The following is a 13090-nucleotide window of genomic DNA, read 5'->3' as shown; positions in this document are numbered from 1 at the left end:
TATTGAAGTGAGAAATTACTTCTGAAATTATTAAATGTTGAAATTATCCAGGAATCCTGTACCTCAGGGACTGGGGCTTTCAGCAACACTGGGGCCCCCAAGGACCATGGGAGGTTCCTTCCTTAACATGTGTGGAGGAGCGTTCCACACCCTGTGTCCTGACATTGCACCCAGGTCATCTTAATGTTCTCAGGGACTGAGGACTATCTCCATCTCAAGTTAAAGCTGTATGATGATTGTACATGAAGCACTTGTGTAGTTGCTTGGTTATAATTTCAAATTGTGGCTATTTCAGTATTTATCCCAGTTCCCCTTTCCTGTGTGTGGGCCAAAGCTTAGAGGTGGTCCTTGAATGTGAAGAAAGAGCAGTAAGTTTAAAGCCTGGGTTTTGTATAGGTGAAATCTGGCTGCTTGATTATCTGTTTTGTAAGGAAATGGTGTATTTTCTGGTGTGTTTCTTTCTCTAGCTCCCAGGCAGCAATTACTTTCACAAAGTCCCCCAGGAGCTCAGGGATGGCGCTCCTATTTTCCAAAATGAAGTATTTAAAAAAACCCAACAAAACAACCAAGATTTAAACAGAGAGATACAGCACGAAGGTGCTGAGCAGGGGCTCGTGGCCGAGCTCCCGGCTGCCCCTCCCTTCCAGAGCAGCATGTGGAGGGTCTGTCCATCTGTCCGTTCTCGCCCCGTGCTCCACCGGCGTCTGCTACACGAGATGGCGCTCGTTGCCTTTCCATTGGCAAAATGCAATCGGCAGCAATAGTTTTGTAATTGTCTCCCTCACCGCTCGCCCTCCCTCAGTCAAGCCCGACCTCTTTGGCCCCTGGGATATTCCTGAGGTGAGGACGGGAACTGAGAGCAGCTCTGACCCGGGGAGGTTTACAACCAGATGTGAAAGGCCAGAGGGACAGATAAAAATGTGAGCAAACATCCTACTACCTCCAACTCATCAAAAGAGAGGCTGCTAATTCATTTTTCCACCTTAATTTAAGCTTCATTTGATACAGCCTTGTTCTCCAAATGCAGCTCAGATGCTTTGACCTGTCCTTGCCCTGTCCTAGCAGGCCTGTGAACCCCAAACCCAGAGAACAAGACCCCATTGCTGACCCAGGTTCCTGGGCTGCTTTTGGGTCAAAGGCCTGCCTGCAGTTAGGGGCTTCTGTCCTCCTTCCTGTAAATAAGGGTGGTCTGAGAGGGAAATGTGATAGGGGAGCCGATGGTGCCTTTTGCCAGCTGGCATTAAAAATTCATGTGCATGATGGGCTCTTCCAAGCATGTCTAGGAAGAGTGAATTCCTGCCTCCTGTCAGCTGCTGGCCAGAGCTCAGCTCATAGGGGAAGGACCAGATGCCCCCAGGGCCTCATTGTCATGCCTCATGGCATGGGGTGCAGATGGTCCATGTATGCTGGGATGCTGGGTACCCTGGTTCAGGGGAAGCTGGGAGGCCTACAGCATGATGGGAGTGGCTGGCATTGGTGTGGGGTGACCTAGAGGGCAGGGATGTGGGGATAGCAAGATGAAGTAGGAGTCCTCGATGGGGAGTGATGCAGGTGTTCAAGAGGGGTCAATGTGGGGAAGGATGCTTTGTGGCATGTTGGGTGTTCCAAAAGGAGAGGTATACAGGGTGTTCCAGCAGGAGAGGTATACAGGATGTTCCAGCAGACAGGGTTGAGGGAATTGGCATGTAGGGTGTCCTGGCAATGACAGAGTTCGGGTACTCCAGGGATGGGGGCACTCAGCAGGGACGGGGGTGCTGAGGAGGGGATGGGTGAGTGGTAGTGCAAGCGGGGTGGGATGCTGAGCTCTGGGTGGGGCAGGGGGCGGCTCTGTGGGGCTCATTAGCATAAAGCAATTTAATATTTATGAAGTGCTCTTGTTTGAATCCCAAGTCTTCGGCTCCAGTTACAAGGAGCTGCGTCACTCTCAGATCACATGGTAATTGTTGCTATTTCCAGGATCCCAGCCTCGCAGAGTGGCACAAAAGCTCTTTCCCCTTTTCTTGTATCTTTTTTCCCCCCTTTCCTCTTCTTTCATTTTGTTATTTTGGGAGTGTTTAGTTATTCTGGGGTTTGAGTTATTTTCCGCCCGCTCCCAGTTTCCCGCTTGCCGGCTGCCACGGAGCGCCGGGCAGCGTTTGGGGATGCCGGGGCCGCTGACCTGACCCGGGGCGGGCAGGAGCCGCCGCCCCCCTTCCCCCCCGCCTCTCTCCCCCTCCCGAGGAGCGGATCCGGCCGCTGCTGTACATGAGAACTGCCCGCCCCGACCCAGGACAGCCTCGGCGGTAGAGCTGGGGGCTGGGGGGAGGGGGGGTGTGGATTTGTGTGTGTACCCCCAAAATGACCGAGCTGGAAGGGGATTTCACTAAGCTGCTGCTGCTGAAAGAAGAGCGGATCAAGGAGCTGGAGCGGCGCTTGGGGGAGAAGGACGAGGAGATCCAGGAGCTGCGCCGGCGGCTGCACAAATGCCAGTCGGTGCTGCCAGCCCCCAGCCCGCACATCGGGCCCCGCACCACCCGGGCTCAGGGCATCTCGGCAGAGCCGCAGACCTACCGCTCTTTCCACGACCTCCGCCAGGCTTTCCGCAAGTTCACCAAGGCCGAGAGGTAGGGATGAGTTATCCCCCCCACAACCTGCACAAAACCTCTTCCCGAGTGGGATGTCCGGGAGAGAGAGAGGCGGCGGGACGCTGCTTCCCCCCTTCTCGGGCCCGCGCAGAAGCGGCATCGATCGTGCCGGGGGAAGTTGGAGGAAGCGCCGGATGCATTAGCGGGGATCAGAGAGCCCGTGCCGGGCTCGGCGGCGGCTCCCCGGGCGGATGCTCGGGCGCGGGAGTGGGTCTGGCAGGACCCGGCGGGCCGGGAGGCGGCCGAGCCTCCCCTGACGCGCCGCAAACTTTTCCCAGCGCCGGGGAAGTTGTTTGGTCGCTGCCCGATAAGCTCGGGAAATGGGAAGGCAGTACCCACCGCCCACCCTCTCCCCAGGGCAGGTGCTGCTTTCTCACCCCTGACTCTCCGTTCTTCACCCCACTCTCCCAACGCGTTCCCCAGAAAAGTAAAGCCCACGCTCCTCCACCCGCGGCCTTTACACCGGTGCTTTGCCTCCCGCAGTGCCAGTGTCGGGCACCCAGGGCAGGGGGTTTGCGTTTGAACGTGGGCTCATGGGGACCCCAAGTGACTTAATCCACTGTGTGAAAACGTGGGAGCCGTGCTGCTCTGGCTCCCGGGGGATTTTGATTTGGACAGGGAAGTCGCTGTAGGAGCACATGGAGTTCCGTGTGGCTGCAGCGCACGCAGCCCATGGTCACTCTCCCTTCGGCAGAAGCCATTGCTGGTCTGATTTCTTCCATACATAGCAATTTATTTCAGAAAAAGCAGTCCTGATTAGTAATTGTTGTAGCCGGGCGTATCTGGGTGTGGACCCTGCTGTTCTCCTCGATCTTCTCACAAAATGTACTTTGCTATCACCCAGACCCAGCTCCCTGCGCTTTCCTCTGTGGTTGTCTCTGCCCTTTGCTAATGAGACTGTCACTTGTTTAAAGATAAACAAGGAATGCTTGGTTTTGGACTGCTTTTTAAAAATTACTGTTCTTTTTCCTGACTGTATGAGGTGATTTAATGAAATTAACACAGTGCTGTGCTTGGGAAGGTGTGTGACTGCTGGCCTTGCAGTTCATCCTTCCCCCGGTCAGGGCATCCCTTCATACCCCCTGCCCGAAGAAGAGGCTGAGTATTACGGCCAGAGAAGAAACCTGGGTCCAACTTTTTCTTTTGCTGCTTTTGGAGTCCCAAGCCTCAAGCAGGGGAAGGTGACAGTGATCTGGCATGTGCTGTAACAGGGACCTTGCATGGACTGTGGTGCCCACCTAATTTTGTTAACTTATTTAGGTGTTAAACCCACTCACGGCTCTAACAAGGTCAATCTGCACCTGAAACTTTCCCTGCTGTTCCCACTGTGGACTGGCAGGCCAGAAAATGCTGTGTCCGTATGATGTTGTGAAGGTCATTTACTCTGTCCTACATCGTTCCCGTCACCCAGAGATGTTTAGATGTGCAGGAAAACTTGCTGGGGTTGTGGGCGTTTCCCATCGCCCTCCATATGGACATTTCATTCCCCTGCATCTTCTCATACCTTGGCCTTGCTCCTGGTAGCCATGACAATAGTAACCAAGCCAGTTTGGGATTGCGCTCAGATTTTAATGAAGGTCCACTTAACTCTTCTCCCGTCTCATTGCTGGAAGAGTGACAGACAGCTGCATAGTGTACCAAACACACTGCACCCACAACCTGACTCTTTTTCCCCCTTATTGCCCCCAAATTAATACTCACCAGTGGGTTAAATAAATGTGTGTTTTCGTGGGCCACATCTGAGCCACTGATGTGCTTCCAGGTTGCTGCTACAGCATTCTGGGCGTGGGGGGATAAAGGGCATTACTGCAGTTGGCCGCTGCCAAGAGGATGACAATGTTTCCCAGTTTTTTGTGCAGACCAGAGGTATAAGTGGGTCTGTTTGGTGCCAGCTCGCTGTAATACCTCTGTGGGTTTCTCTGGCTTTTGCAGCTAAAAACTGCTGACAGTGTTTTGGCTAATTTATTTATGGGATTCATTTATGGACCTTTAACAGTCTCCTGTCTGTGTTTTAGCAACAACAGCTGACAGCATCATCTAAGCTGTTCATCCCACAAGTCTTCAGGTCCCTGAAAGGTTGGAGATGGGCAATATCTCTTTTCTAAAACTCAGAGACAACTTCCATATCCTAAACCCTTCAATATGATGTCTAAACCCATCTGGGTTTTTTTTGCATTCATTCCAAATTAGTACTCATAGAAACGTTTTTATTTAGGATGAACTTTCAAATGCTTTTTCATCTCTGAAAATAAATAATATAAATATCAACAGTGTAATTAATTTTATTTAGGGCAAGCTTGTCTGTAACATACACTGACATTTAAAATGCTCAAGAAGTTTGAAACTGGTAAACGGGAGGATAGAAACTCAAAAAGGAGTTAACTCACAGCCGAAAGCAGAAAATAGAGTTTGGCAATGTGTTGTGCCTCTTGTAACCCACCCCTGTAATGTATAGCAAGGGCAAAGTTGTAAAGACTTTCAAATATCAAAAAAAAAAAAGCCTATGAAAACAGAGAGGTATTGAAAGACCGGTTACCTTTAGTCTGGACATGTTTTTTTTTATGCTGTTATTCCTCCAAATAACTTAATTGTATGAAATAGAAGAAAGCATTCCTGTGTAGACAGTCAGGTGGATTCTCTATTATGAGATAAATCAGATTTTCTTTCAAAATAGAAAGTGGGAGTGTCCAGATTGTGTCTGTTTTCTAAAATATAATTATTCCCTGTTGTTTTCTTCATCTGTTCCTGCTAGCAGAGACTTACGTGGAGAAGACAGATGTACTTCTTGCAAAAAATTCCGTAATTTACATTTCTTTAGTGAGTTTTTATCAACGTGGTCAGTGTTTGGGATCATACACAGATTCAGTGCTGGCTGACACTGCATCTGGGAGGTGCTTATTGCAATATAATTGTTGTTTTTTCTAGCATGGTGAGAGTTGCTGGCAGCGTGACTGGATGATACAGCAATCAAGGCACTTTACTAATGCCTCAGAAAGCGGTTCCTGGGAAGTGATCCCCAGTTGCTAAGCAAAGGCTCTGCCACAGCGCCAGTACTGTACACGATAAATGATGCAAAAAGTAAATGCTGAGGTGTACTCAAAGCACTTGGCTAGGACTAACAGCTGGATACGGACCTTGGGGATTTTCAAAACTGCGGTGAGGTGCTTATTGAAAGCCTCAGGGGTGCCAGTCTGCAGGTTTTCAGCGTATGAAGATGCTTCATGCCGTTTGAATTATTGACATGAGCTCCTAATCCCCATCTTTTAAATCATCCTCTTGGTAAATTTCAGTGAGTTCATTCTTTAATTTAGAAGTGCAATATCTAATTCCAGCTTAATACTGCTGATTGGGGTTGACGAGCCTTATTTGAACAAGGGAGATGCTAAATTACTTTGGAAATTGTTAAAGATTTTGAAATATGGGCTGAATCTTTGCTGGTGTTAATATACCAGAGCTGTGACAAGCAATAGTCATAGCTGTACAAGCAATTACACTTTATGTGTGTAATTGTGTCCTTAACTGTGTAAATTTGGTTTGGACCATCCTGTCTCTGTTTTTCCCCATTGGTTTGTATCTGGCATGGCGCTACAGATTATGTCTCAACATCATCAAAGAGAAGCAGTGCATTTCCCCTCCTTGTTCTAGATAACTTATCCTCGCTTCCTTGCACCAGCTAACTTTGTCCCCAACTTTTTAACAGGTTTTCCCCTCTTTTACTTTATTTTTGGGAAGGATTTACCACAAGATGGCAGTGGGGTCTAACGTTTAAGCCAAAGTATTGGACTGTATTGTGTCTTTAGCTTCACAGCCCTGGTCCAATTGTCCTGTAGATAGTTTTCCAGATAAAATCCCGACATGAATCTATTATTTTCTCCTCTTCCACGTTCTCTGAGATGCTGGGAGATACTGTTCTGAGATTGTTTGTTTACCTATAGTGTCTAAGCTTCAGGTGGTCTATAATATACCGTGGATGAAGCAGATGCTTTCAACTTTGTGGCTTCTGACCCCAATGCTTGTGATAAGCTGGTGTTTGATGGCAGGATCAGCCTCCTCTCTGTATTGTCCCAATTTTAGTATATCTTACTGCCAAAGCGAGTACTCTCATGGCTGCTAAAGTTGGGCTTTGGGTACACTCAGGCCAGGACTGACCCTGCAGAGGGTAAGAACTGGATGCTATGGGAGGTCTCTAGTCCAAAATTCAAGGCAAGGTCATCCTTAAGGCTGGACTATGCTGCTTGGGATGCAGGAGCCTTGCATGATCCCTTGCATGACCTTGTGCTTCTTCATCACTTCTCCCTACCTTGCAACACAGTTTTGGCTTACAGCTTACCCACCATGGCTGTCTCTACCAGCCCTGGAGCTGGGGAGGGCTGATCTGTTGATAGCTTCACCCATGCTTTGCTCCAACTGTCCCAAAGCAAGCAAGAGAGTTTCTCCCTCCGAGGGGCAGCCAGGGCTGCGCTACTTCCTCTGCCAGCCCTCTTTCTGGGAACTCAGCTCCCAGTAGGGTGGCTGAGTTGCATTAATTTAGACATGATCTCATCATCTGCCAGCCACTAAAGCAATATTGATCTTGCATTCAGCCTCCGTGTGAAAAACAACCTAACTGCTTCCCCAGTACCTGTAACCACTGTCCCTTGAGACCTTGGGAGGATGGAAGATGAGCGTTTGCATTGTTTTTTAACTACTGGGGAGCGAGTGTGTAACCTGCTTCAAATATTAACACTTCAGTTTTGTTGACAGTCTTTAAGCTAAGGAAAGGATGTTTTGAGACCATAGCTCACCTTATATTAGATACTGCTATACAGCTATGCCTTAAATAGTTAATGCAGACAGGTTTTGCTATCTCAGAGTCCTCTGTGTTTGTTACTACCCTAAGAAATGCCTATGTTCTCTTATTTACCCGTTACTGACCTGCTCCCATGTGTTCCTGGTGCATTGGGACAGCTGCTTCGTCCCTAGGTGACTGACACCAAGGATCCTAAGGATTTTCTTAGATTCAGTTATATTGGTGTAGGAAGAATTGATGCAACTCTTATTGCTTACAGTGCTGGTAGCACACTGCTGGCCCAAAGACAGAGGAAAATATGAAGGAGGGAAGTTTGACCGGGTGTTATTTAAACTTTTGGGAGAACTGGAAAATATTGCAAAGGGAGCAATTGAAATGGGAGCCAGACTCTTTGCTTGGTCAGTCTCCTCTCTAATTGTTTGGATGGAGCAACTTAGTTTGTGATGTGAAGCAGTGAAGGATATTGAGTGAAGTTTGGAGACGAGTGGGTGGTTGTGCACTGAAGGAAGAGGTATGGCACAGTTCATCGGGTTCCCCCTGGAGGACTGAGGTCAGTAAAGTAAGCGGAAAGATTTTAGAGAGAGAGAGAGGAGCAAATGTTTATGGTTAATCAATTGAAACCATTTCCCTTCTTTTAATTTTTAATGAGCTGAAGTTACCACTCCCCCTTCCCTGGGTATTGCTTTCCTTTGGCTCATGGGAGACCTGAAAAGTGAGCCACAACTCAGGGAAATCACAGCCCTGAAGGGCATCGATGGCACTTCTCTGCTGGGTATGGCTAGGCGTCCTTCTGTCTGGCTGTCACCAGCAGCCCTGGCAGCCGACACTGCCTTTGCCATTAGATCTGTTCGGTGCTTCCTCACAGGCAGAAGGGCATCAGCCCTCTGGCAGTACATTGAAAGCAGCTAAACTGAGTTTTGCCTACCACCTCCTGCAAAACCAATGTAAAACATATGTTTACTTATATATAAATATATGAAACTTAAAAAAAGATTAGAGTATTTGTTGTAATCCTCAGTCTTGTGAAAAAGCACAGGCAAGATGGCAGAATGAAATTTTCCAGGTGGCTTTAAATGAAAACTTGAAATACTTGGCTTCACTATTTCTTGGTTTTTGCCCTGAGGAAAGCCTTGAACACTGTGACATGATGTCCCAAACCTGATCGTTATCATCACGGCAAACAGCTCCTGCATCACCTGCTGGGATTCAGCTTCCTTGCACCAACACCACTCTGTGTGGTGTGATATCAGGGCAAGATGGGGGCCAGGAAGGGGATGAGCTGCTGCTGCCCATCCTGCCTGACGCCGAGTTGTCTCCAGCGACATCACCACAAATTCTTCCTTCTGCCTGTTTTAAAATGCTTCAAGTCATGAGGCTTTTCGTGTCTCCCATGGGGTACTAAACCGCAGGCTCATGGATTTTCAGGCAGCTGCCAGATCACTGTATGACCCACCTTCTGCCTGCCCAGAGCTTGCCTGCTTTGGTTACAAATCCCTGAAAATGTGATTATGTGTAGACTTTAGACCTATAGCTGCACTCCTGGGCAAGGTCATGATAAAGTCAGGTGTTTGATGCGATCTCAATTTAACAAAAATAAAAAGGGAGATGGGATCTAGCAAATGTGTTTTTCCACAGCAGCTTGTGGACATCACTTTGTCTGGAGGAGAAAAAGGGTTCTGTGTCTTGCTTCTACATTTTTAAAAGCAGTGCTTAAATACACACAGTATTACAAACTGCTTGGCCACAGTTTCTCTCTATTTAGCTTCTTTTTAGTCACAGCAAGTGTCATTTCTATCAGAACTGTACCATGGAAAAGGTAATTCTCTAGCAAAAATTCCCTGGGTGGTGACCTACATTAAAGCACAATGAGTCAGAAAGGACTAAAATCCAACTGCAAGTTCCTCTTTGCTGCTTTGCTAATGAGAACTCTGAAGAACAAATGGCAATTTTTGGGCCAAATTCACGTTTAGATCAGAGCCCAAAATTTGTGCAAAATACTACAAGGCACAGTGAGCAACCTCTCCAGCAGCGTAATCAAATCTCTTGGTTGTGTCTAGTCAGGTCTTGTGAAGTGGGAAAAACTGGTGGTGTGGTCACATAAGAAAGGGGCTTTTTGAGTCAGTGCCCAAATCTGTCCTTCTGATGCTGTGGCTTGTGGGCTCTTGGTCCTTGGGGACTGCCTGACTTGCTTGAGCACAGCTCTGAGTCACCTGCAGTAGCTGCAATGTTGGCTGTGTTGGGAGCAGACCAAGAGACTCTCCAAACTGAATCCTTCAGGGATGCCAAGGGCTCAGTGCTCCTGAGTGATGAGCTGTCTGAGGTCAAATCTGCTAAGAAGATTGTTGTAGTTGTACGTAGGCCTCATGACATAGAAGAGCAACAAAAGCTTTGGTGGTGCGCAGAAACAAGGATGCTATACAGCCAGGGAGGGATGATCCTGGATTCTGCACTGGTTCATGTGACTTCTTGGTGAGCCTGTGACTAGAACTAGGTCTACTGTCTTCACCAGCTTCAGTTTTGATTGCCGCTCGATGATTAATAAGATTGGCTTTGTTATCAAATGGCTTCTCCTCCTCTCAAGTAGAAGTTTGAATTAATCCTTGAAAACTTGTACCAAGGGAGAATATTTCACTGTAGGATAAATGAACTGATTTAAATGCTATTGGGCTAAAGATGCTCATTTGAGTCCTCCTCTGCCGTTGAGCCTAGCTCACAGACACTCATTGGTCATGGAAAGCTGGAGGGGCTTTTGCAAAGGACTCCAATGCAATTGATTCCAGCATACCAGAGCAGGTATAACTTTTAATTTACCTTAAATGTCAATTAGAACAGGAAATTACATATAATCGTAAAATATAGCTGATAACTTTCCCGAAAGATGATGAGCTGTGAAGGACACCCTCAAGCGTCTTTGTGTTGTATTTCCCTTCCCAAGAGACACTGTGATATCTGAAAGAGTGAGACTCCATTAAAGTCAGGAATGTTGTGTAATTTTGTAGGTGATACTATGGAGCAGGACCAGCTGCTTTCTCTAGGGCTTGAAAACCTTTCTGTGTTTTACAGATGAGAATGTATAAAGAGGAACTTTAATAGAGGCATGTTATGAATAGCACATATTGGTACAGCAGCAGGTGGACATGATATTAAAGTCCTTTAGGACCTGTGGTGACGGGCAATTGAATTAGAGATGGTAGAAAAATAAAAGCTGAAGATGTAACTAAGCATAAAGAAAGTTTGGCCTCCTGTTTGACTTAAATCAGTTTTATCTTGCACTCATTTGGCATTGACTTTCCTGCTGCACCTATGGTTTTGAGTTTTCTTGGTAAGTAGAATGGTTAAAAACACATACGTGTAATGTTCACGTAGCAGTAAATTAATTACAAGCAGATTGTGTGGCTGCAGGATTCAAAGAGCATATAGACACATTGGTAGAAAACAATGAATAGAAAAGGCCCCGAAAGTAACTGTGCCGGTGGGAAACAGGGTCAGGACATCAATACTTTGGTTTTTGGGGTTTCTGCCATACAATTGACAGTAATGGAGTACAGTGTGAGATAGTGGCTGATGGGAATTTTGAGTATTTTCATTTGCATTTTGCTCTTTGTTATAAGTTTATATAAAATCCTCCAAGATAAAATTCACCACCAGGATCTGAAGTGACTGATGGTGTGTAAGTTCTGTTAAAAAAAAAAAGTTTCAAAGTTCAGTTGAGTTGTTTGTTGAGTCTTGAATCTTATAATTCCACTGTCTATTTCTGTATCTGCATGCACTATTGTCATTATTTAGTTTCTTTGTTAATGCTTCATGTGGTGAGGATTGGCTCAAGAGCCACGCTCTGTATTATTTATCCTGTAGTGCATGAAAGTGAGAAGGGGGTAACTCAGGATAATTTCTTCAGCACCTAATGTGCTGAGCTCTCAGACTAATATACCCAAATCTTCTGAGTGGCATAACATGCGTACCAAAACTTGGGTGTATGTATTGATGTAGTTATTAAGCAAAATGCAATTTTAATAGCTGGAATCAGCTGGTCTAGCAGAAGGGTTCCCTTAAGAAAAGCATCCTGAAGGGTGGCTTCCAGCTGGGCTGTTCATAATGATTTGAAGACAGGTGAGAAGCAACTATGGTGCAGAGAAAGATGCAAGAAGAGGTATTCTGCTTGAAGTAAGGCTGTCAGGGAGTCACTACACTTAAAAAGTTATTAAAAAAAAGAGATAGAAGGAGTAAATACATCAAATGCTACCTCTTGCTAAAGTTCGTGGCTGTTTTTGCAAATCAAAAGAAAAGAAATCTGTGCGCTGGGAAGACTCTATGGAAATAGGACAAGCACGGAAAAGTTTGAAGTTGCTTGAAAAGGTGGTGCTGGGAAAGGCTGTGAAGGAGCAAATAACTCTTTGGAGGCTTGGGTGGGTAACTGCTTTATATAGTTGCTCTGCAACTGTATTTTTCCCCCCTCTCATCTATAGGAATGTACCCATGCTTTGGCACCGCGAGGGACTGTAATACAGCTCAGTGGCAAGAAAACTTTTTGTGATAAGAGGCAAGGGACTCTCAGCTAGGTTGGGATTGTTGCTGCAGTTACAAGCAGAAGGCAAGGCAGGCTGCAGCATGGCAGAGGGTATTTTTTGTAAAATAACTGGAAAGTTGCTTGAGTCTGGTAGGCACAGGGGAAAATGTTGGCAATTGTTGGCAAGTTTGTGTTGCCCAGGGTACTCCGGGGAATTTTTACTTTCCACCTCCCAGCACTTATCACTGGAGGGCAGTGGTGTCTGGGAATGTGACTAGAAGAAGAAAACCACAGCTAAGGATGTGGCATAGCTCCTGGGCACCTAATGCAGCACATGCTCGAGACATTGAGCATGTCATTGAGGTAATGAAAATAAGAAAAAGGAGGTGATTTGTTAAACTTATGTAACTTGGGCGAATGGGATGAGCTTCCTTTGATGAAACATATTTTGGCACCCATAAATATGGTATGTCTCCATCCCATGCACATCCATCTAATAAGAATGTTTCCTGGTGCAGCTCTGCAGTTGTCCAGACTAGGGGCCACTCAAATATGAAGAAAACAGACACAATGTGGATATTTCCTCCACTGTCACAGAAAAGGGCTGAAGAGAATGTGGCTGAAGAGCACTATTTACACACTGTTGCAGAGGGCAGCTTGGCTGGTTTTGGATGATTGTCAGAGGGCAAGAAGTGCTTTTTGTGGGGTTTTTTGGTTTTTTTTTGTTAATAGGAAACAGAATTAGAGCTGAGGAGCAGGACTTCATGATGATTTTTGCTTTCTCAATTAAGGGGCTGAGCTCTGAGTGGATGAACACAGCAAACTTGGTACACCTATATTTTGGGGGTACCACTTGCTTCGTGTCGCTCATTTCAGAGCTGAAATTGAGATCCTTTTTGGTTAAAGACAAAATTTGAAAGCCTTGCTCTCATGATTCAAATGAAATCCACGAGCCCAGTGGACATCATGATACTTGAATGAGAACCTCTGTGAAGATGGCTGGCCATAAAATGGGCATTTGAAAACAAGCAAACAGCACTGCTTTCTCCTCCTGATTTTTCTTCTGTTGCCTTTTACTAAGAAAATTTCAGTCATCCTATAATTATCCAAAGACAAATTTAATTTTTCCCTAAAAATACCTGAACTATTTTCCTGTTCTTCAAATACCAG

General features: G+C 46.3%; 1 protein-coding gene across 1 annotated transcript in view; it reads left to right on the top strand.

Annotated features, from left to right (window-relative positions):
* The first annotated feature begins 2310 nt into the window (after window positions 1-2310).
* The window catches only part of PRKG1 (protein kinase cGMP-dependent 1), a 523150-nt gene continuing 512370 nt past the window's right edge, over window positions 2311-13090 (top strand). Inside the window, exon 1 of the mRNA XM_062001370.1 lies at window positions 2311-2603. Coding sequence (XP_061857354.1) covers window positions 2338-2603 — 266 coding nt within the window. The 5' untranslated portion in view covers window positions 2311-2337. The remainder of the gene's footprint in view (window positions 2604-13090) is intronic.

Source organism: Colius striatus, chromosome 8 (assembly GCF_028858725.1).
Source record: "Colius striatus isolate bColStr4 chromosome 8, bColStr4.1.hap1, whole genome shotgun sequence".
Taxonomy (NCBI): Eukaryota; Metazoa; Chordata; class Aves; order Coliiformes; family Coliidae; genus Colius; species Colius striatus.
Note: the sequence above shows the minus strand (reverse complement) of the source record. Positions and strands in the feature narration are given on the sequence as shown.